The 15,691-nt window shown below is 39.2% G+C and overlaps 1 protein-coding gene across 1 annotated transcript in view; it reads right to left on the reverse strand.

Moving 5' to 3' along the window:
* Positions 1–15,691, reverse strand: part of LOC124795578 — a 308,534-nt gene that overhangs the window by 79,322 nt on the left and 213,521 nt on the right. Inside the window, exon 9 of the mRNA XM_047259649.1 lies at positions 3,598–3,734. Within this exon, the coding sequence (XP_047115605.1) occupies positions 3,598–3,734 (137 nt within the window). The remainder of the gene's footprint in view (positions 1–3,597; positions 3,735–15,691) is intronic.

A 15,691-nucleotide genomic window follows, 5' to 3' on the forward strand; every position in this document is an offset into this window, starting at 1 on the left:
AAAATCATCTTATGTCTGGTCATTAGTAGCATTCATAGACTTGATCAAAGCATATGGCAGTGCCATCTTATTGACACTGGAGAAAAAATTGGAAAAAAATTAAAATTGCCATAGCCTTCTTAAACAGCATTATATATTTTGTGAGTACCACAGGAATTCCACATGTATCAGTCTTGGTTCCTCTGTTGTCCAACTTACATTCCACAGACATTCATGAATATTCTAATACTATTATATGCAGATAACATATGTACAAACGCTGAAGACAAAAATTTCCTGACTTGTCAACAAAAAATGGATGCAACCATTAGTTGGTATCACAACTGACCTTGAAATATCCGTCAGTACATCCAGCAAGGTGACATCTTTACTAGACAGAATTTCAAGTTATAATGTAACTTGTACAACACAACCCCCCTCCTCCCAGAAGCCCCTCCTCCCACCCCCCTTCCCACACACACCAGTGAATGCTTATCAATGGTAAGTTTAAATGCATATATCATATCAGACACGTAATTACAAGATGTGAAGAACTATGTACTATTATAAGGTCTATAACTGCAGTATGATGGTATTTCCATCGATGAACAGCCATGACTCTGTACTGTAGGTTAATAGGAAAATGTGCTGCAAATCAGCACCATGCAGCACACTTAAAAAGTGTCCTACTGTGACGTACAATGCTTTGCGTATAGTTACAGGGGCAATAATGTCAAGCTCAAGAAACACAACGTGGTTGAAGCAAATCAGTCATTGTTAAAACAATCAAAGAATATAACTAAGCAAGAAATTCCTTCTAATGCTATATAATCATGGATATTTGTTTATAGATGATAACATCCCAATATCAGTGACTTAATATATGGCTGGAATACACTGGGTAAACCAACAGCCTTCATAAGTAAAAGCTGAATATGAAGAGATGCAGCAATTGAGGAACACTGTACAAAAAGATCCACCCCACACCAAACTATAACAGGTGATATGAAGCACTGGCTCTGCAAATTGAGCTTAGGACAATGTTATAATTCTGAAACTACAACATTTGTAGCACATCAGGTGTGGAATTTCTTTACTGTTAGAATGAGGATTACATAATAAACACAGATGTGTCCAAGTCAAGTACAATCAGCTTGGCTATCATCAAAATATATTTTGTGTGCAACATGCACTAGCCTTGTTAGTTTTTCAGGGTCCAGTAGACAGTACTGGAAGGTTTGTGCAGGGATTGAGTGGCAGAAGACAACGGAATAGGAAGGTGGAGTACAGGACTAGTGAAAGTTGACACCAGGGGGTATGAAAATATGGACAAGTTGCAGGGAGAGTTCCCATCTGTGCAATTACAGAGAAAAGTAACACTGTAATGTAATGCAGTAGAAAACAGAATTTTTAATGTAATGTGACATAGGACAGTAACATCAGCAAGTTACAAAACAGATACTGCAAGACTGAATTTGAATCACTGGAACTTCAAGAAATACTTTCACAGGATCAATCTTAGTGCCACACCCCCACACGCCTGTGGCAAGGAAGATGATCGAAACCATATATTTTACAATGTGTTAAAAATATTGAGTACCTAAGAAGCATGAAAGTAATCATAGAAAACTTCATCGTCAGTTCCCACCCAGTCTCCAACGCGTGTTAGTTACTAATGATCCATCAATGTGTAGACTGTTGTACAAGTTTGTAATCAATGCAAACATCTTGTCATGTTGTTGTTGTTGTTGTTGTTGTTGTTGTTGTCTTCAATCCAGAGATTGGTTTGATGCAGCTCTCCATACTACTCTATCCTGTGCAAGCTTCTTCATTTCAAAATAATTATTGCAGCCTACACCCATATGAATCTACTTAATGTATTCATCTCTTGGTCTCCCTCTACGATTTTTACCCTCCACGCTGCCCTCCAATACTAAATTGGTGAGTCCTTGATGCCGCAGGACGTGTCAAACCAATCAATCCCGTTTTATGATCAAGTTGTGCCACAAATTCCTCTTCTCCCCAATTCGATTCAGTACCTCCTCATTAGTTACGTGATATATCCATCTAATCTTCAGCATTCTTCTGTAGCATCACATTTCAAAAGTTTCTATTCATTTCTTGTCCAAACTATTTATCATCCATGTTACACATCCCTACACTCCATAAAAATACTTTTAGAAAAGATGACTTTCTAACACTTAAATCTATACTCGAAGTTACCAAATTTCTCTTCTTCAGAAACGCTTTCCTTGCCATTGCCAGTCTATATTTCCATCATCAGTTATTTGTCTCCCCAAATAGCAAAACTCATCTACTACTTTAAGAGTCTCATTTCCTAATCTAATTCCCTCAGCATCACCTGATTTAATTTGACTACATCCCATTATCCTCGTTTTGCTTTTGTTGATGTTCATCTTACATCCTCCTTTCAAGACACTGTCCATTCCATTCAACTGCTCTTGAAGGTCCTTTGCTGTCTCTGACAGAATTACAATGTCATTGGCCAACTGCAAAGTTTTTATTTCTTTTCCATGGATTTTAATTCCTATTCCAAATTTTTCTTTTTTTTCCTTTACTGCCTGCTCAATATACAGATTGAATAACATCGGGGAGAGGCTACAACCCAGTCTCACTCCCTTCCCAGCCACTGCTTCCCTTTCATGTCCCTCGACTCTCATAACTGCCATCTGATTTCTGTACAAACTGTAAATAGCCTTTTGCTCCTTGTATTTGACCCCTTCAGAATTTGTTAGAGGATATTCCAGTCAGCATTGTCAAAAGCTTTCTCTAAGTATACAAATACTACAAACCTAGGTTTGCCTTTCTTTAATCTACCTTCTAAGATAAGTCGTAAGGTCAGTTTTCAATAATTTTCACACCTGTCAACACCTGCTTTCTTTGGGATTGGAATTATTATATTCTTCTTGAAGTCTGAGGGCATTTCGCCTGTCTCATACATCTTGCTCGCCAGGTGGTAGAGTTTTGTCAGGGATGGCCCTCCCAAGGCTATTAGTAGTTCTAATGGAATGTTGTCTGCTCACATATGACATCTTGTCATACGAATCTGAACTATTAAACTTAATAAAAGTCGTGCTATACCTCAAACATTTATAACACCTTTAGAAGGAGAACCTAAATATTTATCCCTATAACTTTAGGTAGACTTATATTCTGCATTTAATGTAGATTGAGATGGTAAGAACATATGCAATATAAAAGATGAACTCCATAAATTTGTACCGTATTGCCAGTAATTATTTTGTGTAATCTATGCCATATTTTAGTCGTATCAACTATATGTGTTATGCATTGTGTGTGAAAATTTGTATTTTGATCAGTTTATGTAACTTTGTTCTCAAACATCCATTATAATACTGTAAGGTTTTGAATTGTATAAATCATTTGTAAAATGGTTCTATGGACAAATTACAGAGGGGAAAAAAGACTGCTGGGGAGAACTATACAGAGAGCTTTGAATATAACAAATGAATCATTAATTCATATTTGACACTTTCAACAACAACAACATAGCTCACTAGTAAAAGCAGACAGGTATAACACAAATGCATAGGGCTAACTTGAAAGCAAGCCCAAGGTAAAGTTCAGCTAACTCACATGCCAACAGTAGGTGGAGAGCTGACAACAATTTCTGTGTGCAAGTCAGGCATGATAGTTGGAGGTGATGAAAGCACAGTACTGGATGTGAGAACATCTGCCTCTGGCGTCCAGCCTGCAGTGGCGGCAGCAGCTCCCTGCAAGAAAAAAAAAAAAAAAAAAAAAAAAAAAAAAAAGATACATGTAATCCTGTATAAAGACAGTGTGTTGCAGTCCACACATCAATTAATGACAACACACAATTTTCTAGCACATACACTGATAATCCAAAACATAATTAGCACTGCCCAGTGTGATGGTGGATGCTGCATGGTGGCACTGTGGACACGTGACGAGGTAACAAAAGTATGTAAGCGGAGCAGACACAGACAGGTGACCACTGTAGTGAAGATACAGACTGCAAATGGAGAAATTCAGTGAGATAAGTGACTCTGACAAAGGACAGGATGTTACTACGAACAGCCTGTGAACAAATATCTTGAAAGCAGCGAAGCTGGTTGAATGTTCACGTGCCACTGACGTGAGCATCTACGGGAAGAGGAAGAAGGATGGTGAAACTACCGCTAAGCACTAAACGGTTGGACGTTCACGACACTTCACAGAATGTGGGCTTCGGAGGCTTGTCTGCTCTGTAAATTAGGATTCGTCTCTGCTGAAAGAGCACAATGCTGATGCATGCACAAGTGTTTCAGAGCACACCATTAATTGTACATTGTTGTACACGGAGCTCCACAGCGCACTACTCCTACAAGTTTACATGTTGACCCAATAACATTGTCAATTATGACTGTAATGTGTACGGGACCGTCAAGATTCGACCTTTGATCAATGGAAACATGTTGGCTCTTTGGAGAAATCATTTTTCCTGCACTTGGTCGAGGTTGTCTTCACAAACACTGTCATTGAGACGAACAGCAGCTCGAAACGTGCAGTGCGCCATGGACACAGGCTGGTGGGACCAGTATTACACTATGGGAACCATTCTCCTGTGCTTGCATTGGACCTGCGGTAGTAATCAAAGACTTGCTGACTGCTGTGAACCATCTGCATCCCTTCATGCTTGATGTCTTCCCCAATGGCAATGTCATCTTTCAACAGTATAATTGTCTGTGTCTTGGGGCCAGAACCATGCTACAGTGGTTTGAGGAGCATTATAGTGAACCCATGTTGATGTCTCTGTGACCAAATTCACCTGACATAAATCCTATGGAACCCATATGGGTCACTATAGGATGCCATCACAACATATGAAAACAAGTGGCTCGTTATTTATATGAATTACATGCCTGTGCCACATCTCCATAAACCCACCAACAAACTGTCGGATCCCTGATATGCAGAATCAGTGATGTATTTCGTTCCAAAGATGGACAAAACAGCTATTGAGCAGGTGGTCATAATGTTTTGGTTCATCAGGGTACACTGCCATGGAAAAAAAATTTCAAGAAATCTAATAAATTAGTAATTCCATGTTATCTTGGACTACATTACCAGTAACAAAGGCAAAAGTCCTGCTGTTAGCTTCTTAATTATATATGAATTAAAATTATTCAGAACTCAGTTATAAGGCGGAAAAGAAACTGTTTTTTAATGTAATGCAATAGAGGGACAAAGGGAAAAAGCACTGTATTGTAGCTCTTCACTTCTTATTTCCTAAGCTGAAGGAGCATCTGATACACAAAGTCAATTACACTACAAGAAGAAAATTTAACAAAAATTTAATCCACAAATTATATACATCAGATAACAGAAAACTCAATCATATCCATTTTTATAAAATATGAGACCTAAATCAATGTCAAACACTACCATCTCTGTAATCTCAGAAAACAAGAACTTAACACTCTCCTCTCCTTCAATAAGCATAGCTAAGAACCTTCTCAGGCATGTGAGAGTGGATCATCTAGGACTGTGACACTTGACAGGGATATAGCACACTGCCCTTCCCCATAGAAAAGGGCAAACACTTCAAACTGCCTGCTGCAAACTGCCCAGTACACATGGGAACTATTAGTGGTGTACTGCAATGTCCAAAGCCTGATTGCACATTACAAAAAACCAAGCTTTATTTTCCATCAAGAAAATTTTCACAAAATCATCCGATCTGAAGCATGGTCTTATGAGCCAAACACTGGTAAATTAAATAAATTAATACTGTAAAACATACACAATTTTGTGCTTTTCATTTATAATTATGAAGTTTTTCACCAAATAGTTACAGAAGAAGAAATTAACACAAAACAGATTGTTATACCCAATGTGTTGAAGTAAATTTCATGTACAGTGTTCTATTCAGTACAGCATATCTCTGTCTTTTGTTGCTGTCCTAAAATATATATGCCTTATTGTAGCATGTGTTGTGTGTTTGTGCTTTATATTGTGCCCCTTTATCCTTGAAGTTTCTGCAATAGGTTATGGACCCAGTCTGCAGTTCAAGAAAGAAATTGGGTACTATAATTCTGTATTTTGTGACACCAGACATGTATTAGTGCCCTTTGTGGAATGTGCACATTTTGTATTGTGTATACATGAACAATTGCTGCATGTTCTCACATAGATTTTTTGCAGCTGTAAATCTGCACTGTTTTATGGGGTTGTAACGAATTTTCATGGCCTGACACAGGAACGTTACTGAATGATAGCCATTCTGTGTCAAGTTTCAGATAATTCCAAATTCAGAGGGGAGGAAAGACAGACCATGCAACCATTGCTAGAATACCATATCAACACTGGGATCATCTGCCAACTAGCCAGTGCCTGTATATTGTGTCACCAGCTGAACAACAGATAATTCGGGAAATGGAGAAGATGCTGCAAGATGACAGCACTGATCCTTCAGACCTTCCTTGATCCTGTTTAGTTGTCCTCATGAAGAAGAAGGAAGGCGCAGAGCATGTCTGTGTCAATTACCAATGACTGACCCAAATCACAAAGAAAGATGTCTAACATTATAGCACATTGATGACACCCTAGATGGCTCGAAAGAAGCAATGGCCTCTTTTAAGTTTAAAGTTACACCATTTGGTCTGTATAATGTTCCAGTCACCTTCCAATGTACGATGGACAACCTGCTTTGACACCTTAAATGGATGACGTAACTTTGCCATCTGGATGACATTGTTGGTTTTCAAAGACATTTTCAGGAACATGTAAGCCGAAAGACAACCGAGTTGAATTGTGTTCAGACTGCACGCTGTGATGGGTCAAGAATATGTGATGGTATTTAGCATCATGTTTTTCGTATTGGTTTATCTTCTGCCTCAGCAACTGGCCTTAATTTCTTCCTCAGCAACTGCCTGTGTACAATAAAATAAAAGAGATCTAGCAATAATCTTCTAATTTTTGTGTGTGCTTATATGTGGTCATTTGTAATGTTGTAGAGAGCACTTTCAAACTGATGTTACACAGCTATGTCAACGGGGGCAGGGGATATACAATTTGCGGCAAAGATCCTGCCAAGAAGAACTGGCCACATGAAGCTGCATCAACGGCTGATACTAAAAATGAAGCTATTGCTGAATGCACAGGTAGCATTGTACATTTGTTCACTTTTAATGGTTCCAAAAGTACTTAACATGGAGCTTATGGACAGTTAATGCTGGACCACAGTTCCATCTGACCATGATCTGGGGTTGTTGAGCAAATTGAGCTCACCTAATCAGATTGGGTAAGGAATTTACCATCAGGTATCGGGAGGACAGTCGAGGATAAAATAGTGGTGTGGTGAGTCTCCTTCAGAGAGAGTGAATCCTTATAAATCTTGCAATTATGCTATCTAACTATTATTGTGTTTTGGGTTTTGGTAGTGTAGGTTCCGGAGTTTGCTGATGGAAATATTAACAGGCTGATCTTCAGGCTTGTTGAATGAAAACCATTAAATAATTTTTTTAGAGTGTTATTAGATGTAAATAGGTATTCTGAGCAAGTAATTGTTATTGGGGGTTGATGTGTGAAGTGTTTAAAATCAGACCTTGATCCAATTAGGGAACATTAGTGGGACATGATGAGCCAACATGTGATGAGGACTGTTTAACTTCAGGGACCAAAGTGGTGATGGCACTCTGGATTTATTTCTTCTTCTTCCTTTTAACTGGGATACAGAATTTTGCTGGCATTAAAGAAATTGTACTGAAGGAAAAACTTGTGAGTGTAAAGCAGTTTCTAGCTCAAGACTATTTCTTGGTAGTAGTTGGAAATTTTCCTACATACACATCAGCATAATTGAAATTAACAGATAATCATTAACAAGGTGCACACACTCTTTTTTCTAACTGAATATAGCCTGATATATTAATAGGACTGAGCAAAGAACTGCTTCTGGCTAAGAATAAAAATACAATAATATTTTGATTAAGTGTATTAGGCTACACTGATTAACTTCAAATTTCTAGGCACAATTCATATCAGTAACTGACAGAACACTGGTTTTTATTTAAATGACAGCTGTCAGATGCATTTGTTTTCATTGGACGTTATTTACACATAATTTATAAAAGAAGTGGAGCAGCAAGAAGAGATACTAACATGACACACACACACACACACACACACACACACACACACACACACACACACATATAATAGGAAGTGTAGACAGACATTTGACCTGTGTCATAAAATACAACTGTACATGTACATTTATTATTTTTATGCACCAAACTTGACATTTCGGTCAGTACTGTTGGAATTAAAGCAAAAAAGTGCCTCTTAGTCACCCAAGAAATAAAATTGGGGTACCTAGTGAATGGTGATGGAGTCTGTCTCAAACCAGAGAAAATAAGAGCAGTTACAGATTTTCCGACTCCTCAGCATAATCGCAATGTGGGACTCAACAATTTCTGGCCATACTTATTTGACAAACCATTCATCATTGTGGCAAACCACTTTCTGGCTGACCAGTCTCAGGCATCCACTGGATTGGCTGGTGAGATGGACACAGAGGCTTCTTGAGTATGACATCATAGTGGTATACAAAACTGGATACAAACACAAGGGCACTGACTGCCTATGAAGAATTCTTCTGGTAGAACATAGTAGCCAGGATGAAATCTCAGTCACTGTTGCATTAAATGACATTGTTGCTGAATAGAGGAAAGATTCTGAACTGTGGAAACCATAGAAGTCTTGAAGAAGGAACTGACCAAAGGAGAATTGCAATTAATTAATTAAACATTGTGCAAGAGAAACTATGATCCAATAGGACAGAAATGGTTGCTCATCTACCGTCAGCTGTGCTGAAGTTCTTCCACTGTGCTTAACATCTGATCACCTGGACATGACGAGATGCACTTATTACTGGCCAGGCCTCTATCACTCTGTTAAAAAAACTACGCAAGTCGCTGTAAGGTATGTCAACAATGGAAGCATATGCTGCAGTTACCTCCAGGCATCTGGCACCAATTCTGCCTGCAGCAGTACAATTCCACCGAATTGGAATTGACCTCTTGGGGAGGTTCCTGAAGTCGACAAATGGAACTGATGGGTAATAATCTGCACTAACTACCCCACCCACTATGACGTCAACGAAGATGTGGTGACCACTGAAGCTCTGGAAAGTGCAAGGTTCCTTGTAAAGAACATCATTTTCTACAATGGAGCACACAATGTGATGATCTCTGATTATGGAAAAGTTTTCCAATAAAGATTAATACCACATTTGACTTCATGTTGCGACTTCACTTGCAGGATGAAAACTGCCTAACTTCCAAAGACAAATGGCCCCACAGAATGCTTTACTAAGACACTGGCAAATATGCTCTCGATGTATATTGATGTCGAAGAGAGAGATTGGAATGACATTCAAATACAAGCGAAATAAGACAAGATTGCTACACTGTCAAGCACCAACCAGTGAGATACAGTTCTAGACTTGGCTTGGATGTTGATTCCTGTGCAGAAAGTAGGACTATCAGAAAAGTTACTCAAAAGCGCAAAGACATCATCCGTGTCCTTCATATGAAGTACTGCTGCAGTCCAGAGGTGCAGATCAAAGATGAGAGGTTCAATAAAACTGAAGACCCAGTCAACAATCTCAAAGCTTCAATGGGACAGGCTACTCTCGATGCTGATGTTCATCATGGGGAAGAGGATTTAACAATATAACCAGAATGTAAAGATCCACCAGCACCACCTTACAGAGGACCAATGAAAAGATCTAAATTCAATGTATTGCAGTCTGTCATGATGAGAATTTCTGAAATGACCAACTGCTATTATTCCCGGAGAGGGAGAAATAAACCGAGCTCTGGCGCAAGCAATATGGGTGTAGTGGTTAGCTGCAATGGCTAGCGTGCTGTGAGACACCTTTTCAGACCCAACCACCAGCAAATATTTAGTACTTTTCATTTCTGGATGGTTCCTGAAATACATTGTCCAGTCACATTGATGTGACCTGTCAATAGCGTCAGCAGCGGAAGAAAGTTTGAGCTGCTTCATTAGTGACTCATTCATCTCGGTGACACTCACTCTGAATGGGGCTCACCCCATAGGCATCACACAGCCACAGCAACAATTACTGCACTAGTGAACCATTGCAGGGAGTCCCTGTGCCCCAGCCACAATGGGTACATACGCTAGCAAAACCTCTCATCACACATTTAATGAAAATGAGAAGTTGTATAAAGAGAAAGAGAAAATTGGAGAAAGGGGGGGGGGGGGGGGGGGGGGGGGAGGCTGAATGTCCTGTGTGATCAGCAGCAAGACCATCGAATGGGAAGCCAAAGGAGAAAAAAGAATAGTGGAAGGATCGACTCGCAGCATGGAAAGGGGAGTAGTGCGGCAAGGGCCGGGGGGCTACGTTATTGGCCAAGCAAATACTCACAAGAGAGGTGAGCCCCACTGAGGGGAGGCAGATTGGTAAGTGGTAACACGCATCTTAGGTACTGGCACAACGAATAACATTTACAAGAGGCTTAAGACAGAAACAAACTGTTTTACTGAATTAACTAAACTATTATAAGGAGCACTGAAAAAACCTCATGAATTAATAGTGGTTCCTAAAACAATGAGCCACAATATTGATGTCACTTGCTGATATGATGAATACTGAAGAAAAAAGTGGTGCCAAGAGGCACAGTAAGAACTGTGTCCGTCATAGAGACCTGCTGAAGAAATCAACACTCTATAAATGGTCACACTGTTTTATGTGCCCAGCTGTGTAGCAGTTGTACAGATGGTGTGGAGTGGGTGAGTCTCAATATTTTTGCCTCCGTACCACATCCTGCACTATTCAAGATAGTAAGTCCATAGCCACACGGTGTATATGTCGCAGCATATCAGCGGGACCAAACTCTATTGCTGTCACCTTGAAGAGAAGAAGCGTGACTGAGCTCAGACCAACAAAAGCATAGCTCAGTGTAGAGCTATCGTCTTTTTCCCGTTAGCCTGCAACCATAGTACGCAGGTGTCTGGTTGAATGGCAGAACCGGGAGCCTTGGGCAGAGGCAGACACAGGCACATGGAGAAAGAACCTCGCTGCATTAGCAGATGGCTGTTGCAATATAGGCATGCATGGGATGGGGCTGGACTGCTAAAACTGATGAGTGGTGATGGGCCACCATACTGTCATTGAATAAGTGTCCCATTACAACAAAGATGATAATGAAGATCTCTCCCATTTCTCTCTCTGTGTTAGTGATGTGCAACAGCCATCAGCAGATACTGTTGGTAACAATGGTGGAGGGCAGAGAAGGGGGAAAGGGTTCAGTTCATCCAAATACACACAGATTTTTATGGAGTCCTATTTTTTTTTTAATTTATTCTGATCACACAAATGTGACAATTGTTTTCATGTTCTTTGCAAGTCTTTATCAGATGATCTGATTAAAAGGAAAGAAAAATCGGGGCTAGTAAAACAATAAGGAACTAAGTTACAAATTTATTTATACAGCTTAACTTACTTGAATACTTAGTGTAGTAAATTATACAAGTATGAGTTAGTATGTAATGCGTTCAAGTAAGTCAGGTTAGTTTGATTATGTAATTTAGTTTCTTACAAGGGAAACATCCCATCGCACCCCTCCCCTCCCCCCCTTCCATTCAGATTTATTGGTTAGCTGGCCCAATCGATAGCCTGTCATTAACTGAACACATATCAAGCACGAAAATAGGAAGAAGGTGTGCCGAACTGTGTGTGTATGTGTATGTGTATGTATGTATGTGTGTGTGGGGGGGGGGGGATTTAAAAACAGTGAATGGTCCCAGCCTTAACAAGTGGAACATTGAGGAAGTGGAAGAGCCATGGGGTTGTGGTTAAGTGGTCATGTTGTTGGACTGCAAAGCAGACGGGGCCAAGTTCAAAACTCCCTCATACCACTTATTTTAAATTCACCCCCCCCCCCCCCCCCCCCCCCGCCCTACCACCACAACATTATGAATTGTCCATCGGGTCACTGAAATGTTTGTTCTATTGGTTATAGAATATAAGTCATGTGATAGGAGTACATTACCGTCACAAGTAAATGTGATGAATAGTGAGAACAGGCGAGATACCACATAGATACCTCACAGAAATGAAAACAACAAATAAATGGGTGTGTACTATGTTACAACAAAGGAATTCAATAGTCAAAACTATAAAAACAGAATGCAAAAATGTTAAAAACATATGTTTTGAGAGAGCACAAAGAAACTATGTGACTGTGGAACTGTTGTGTTTATTTGTTGCAGCTTATGTGATGAACTATGTTTTCATCATTTCCTTGGGAGTGACCATATTCATAGTCACATGAACACCTAAATTGGACAATCTCACTCACCCACCACAAGTACAAATTAGGTGCGTCTATAAGAGATTCCTATCATATGACACACGTACTATCACTAAAGCCATGTATGACACACCAGAAGTGTTTACCGGTGGACGATTTGGTTGGCTTGTTGCCTTGTCATCAAACATTTGCAGTTCCCATTAAAAGCCTCTTTGTTTCGGCTGCTAATAGAGTAGTTGTGCAGACTCAACTTTCATTGTAGGTTCCTTTCTTACACCTTGCTGTTGCAAACAGACATTACAGCATGACACAGACACAAATTTGAATAATGGGATCGGGCATCAGGGAGCTTTGAGGCCGGCTCATCTGCTTTGCAGTCTAACACCGTGACCACTTAATCATAATGCCCTGTCTGTTCTACACTGCTCTATGTTGTGTTTCATGTGCTTGGACTGTTCACTGTTTCCATTTTGCATTTGTTTTTTCATAATTTAGTACACCTTCTTCCTCTTTTCACACTTGATCTGTGTTCAGTTTTGACGGGCTGTCCACTGGACCCTTTTATCACTAAATCTGAGGGGGTTTGTGATGGGGAGTTTCCCTTGCTAGTTTTTTGTTTGTTCAGGTACAAGTAACTATGTAACATAGTGAAGAATGTACAGTAGAAAATTAAAGTTGGTTTGAGCCAGTAATTTAGTTTTCTTAGTATTTTACTATTCTCCTTTTCTCTAATTTTGAACAGATCATATGTAACCAGTTATGATAACATTTGTGTGGCCAAAGATCAGGAAAAATACAATAAAGAATTTTAATCAGTTTCTTTTCCACAGCAGCTGTATATAAATTGTAGTAGTTAACAAGAAAAACATATATGCATGCTGCACCTTAGCATATAAATATATAAAAAATTAAATGTACAGCACACAGAAGATATTTTCTTGTAAACTATTTCACAATTTGAAAGAACCTTGTTTACAACATGTTTACTATGTCCTATCACTGCAACCTCATGAAGTTATTTTCACTCTACGATATCAAGAGCCAGTGGCTTTAAAATGACTGCCTTTGCTTTCCCATTCTTTCCTATGGATTCTCTTTGCTTTTATACTTGCAAAGGTGATTTTTTCCAGTATATTCCGGAATTTATATACTACTATGTCACAGAGTATCTATGGCAGTCAATATCAATATGAAACGTGTGTAAAAAATGTAACCTTTTATCGTTGCAAGCGTATTTGCAAGTGCAGGTACCTGTGACAGACTTCTTAGTATTCACTTTTTAGCAGCATTAGTTTCTTAAGTATAGCTTCCTAGAAAGAGGTGATACCGAAAGCTTAAAGCTTGGAGACTGAGTACCCTAGAACATATTATCTGATTCACAATCAGGAATCTTCTGTGATTACGTATGTGAAATTCGCCTTGATATATTCATGGTATTCTCTGTTCCAAACACTCTGGGAGTTATTGTACTTTGAAGACGAAGGTGTACACGAAGATTGTGTTTCATATGCTACTGTATCACACACACTGGACGTGAGTTCGTCTTTATATACAACAGGGATGTTACTAAACCTTGGCACTGTAAACACCTACTTGGATTCAAAACACAACATTCCACTATCTATGTCTATTAGTGATCACTGCAGCTTGCAAATATCTTGTGGTTCATGACCTTCCTGCTCAAGAAGCCTAGTTCCGTCTAATGAGCAAGTAATGAAGACCAGTGGCAACACACTGGAAGCACATAGAATGTTTGGCTTATTGACTACCATGAACATGACAAACCTTGTACTCCCAACTATGACATCAGCCTGATTAAGACATACAAACCGAACTGAAATAAAATCTTGCAATATGCGCCAGTTATTCAATGTTTCACCATTACAGAACAGAAGAAATACAAGACGAACTGTGCATTTTAGAACATCACATATGTGTTAACTGTCACATCTGGCACACCACACTGCAATTAGTCTCCTGTAACAATTCTGAAGGTGGCAGGGGTAAAATACAAGGAACGAAAGGCTATTTACAATTTGTACAGAAACCAAATGGCAGTTATAAGAGTTGAGGGGCATGAAAGGGAAGCAGTGGTTGGGAAGGGAGTGAGACAGGGTTGTAGCCTCTCCCCGATGTTATTCAATCTGTATATTGAGCAAGCAGTGAAGGAAACAAAAGAAAAATTCGGAGTAGGTATTAAAATCCATGGAGAAGAAATAAAAACTTTGAGGTTCGCCGATGACATTGTAATTCTGTCAGAGACAGCAAAGGACTTGGAAGAGCAGTTAAACGGAATGGATAGCATCTTGAAAGGAGGATATAAGATGAACATCAACAAAAGCAAAACAAGGATAATAGAATGTAGTCGAATTAAGTCGGGAGATGCTGAGGGTTTTAGATTAGGAAATGAGACACTTAAAGTAGTAAAGGAGTTTTGCTATTTGGGGACCAAAATAACCTGATGATGGTCGAAGTAGAGAGGATATAAAATGTAGACTAGCAATGGCAAGGAAAGCATTTCTGAAGAAGAGAAATCTGTTAACATCGAGTATAGATTTAAGTGTCAGGAAGTCGTTTCTCAAAGTATTTGTATGGAGTGTAGCCATTTATGGAAGTGAAACATGGACGATAAATGGTTTGGACAAGAAGAGAATAGAAGCTTTCGAAATATGGTGCTACAGAAGAATGCTTAAGATTAGATGGGTAGATCACATAACTAATGAGGAGATATTGAATAGGATTGTGGAGAAGAGAAGTTTGTGGCATAACTTGACTAGAAGAGGGGATCGATTGGTAGGACATGTTCTGAGGCATCAAGGGATCACCAATTTAGCATTGGAGGGCAGCGTGGAGGGTAAAAATCGTAGAGGGAGACCAAGAGATGAATACACTGAGCAGATTCAGAATGATGCTGGGTTGCAGTAGGTACTGGGAGATGAAGAGGCTTGCACAGGATAGAGTAGCATGGAGAGCAGCATCAAACCAGTCTCAGGACTGAAGACCACAACAACAACAACAACAACATAGGTTATATAAGTTAACACCATCTTTTGTGGCTAATGAAAGTATTATTTAGATCAATTTATTAAAGTTGCAAAACACGGTATTAACCTATATAATATGTATAACTGTGACTGCAAAGACGACAAAAAACAAAGAAGACAAAATACATTCCTGTAACGTTCCACAAAATTTCCCATTGTTTGATTATTGAACCTAGTAATTGTTTTCTGAGACACCATTTGATTCTGATGTGGCAAGCCATTTATTATGATTTTGCGCATCATTGTTTGAGAATAAATTCACCAGACAGTGCATATTTCCATCGTGGATTTGTCTTCAACATTCCTAATCTGACTTAGGGTACTAATTTGACAAACATAAAT

Source organism: Schistocerca piceifrons, chromosome 4, assembly GCF_021461385.2.
Source record: "Schistocerca piceifrons isolate TAMUIC-IGC-003096 chromosome 4, iqSchPice1.1, whole genome shotgun sequence".
Classification (NCBI taxonomy): Eukaryota; Metazoa; Arthropoda; class Insecta; order Orthoptera; family Acrididae; genus Schistocerca; species Schistocerca piceifrons.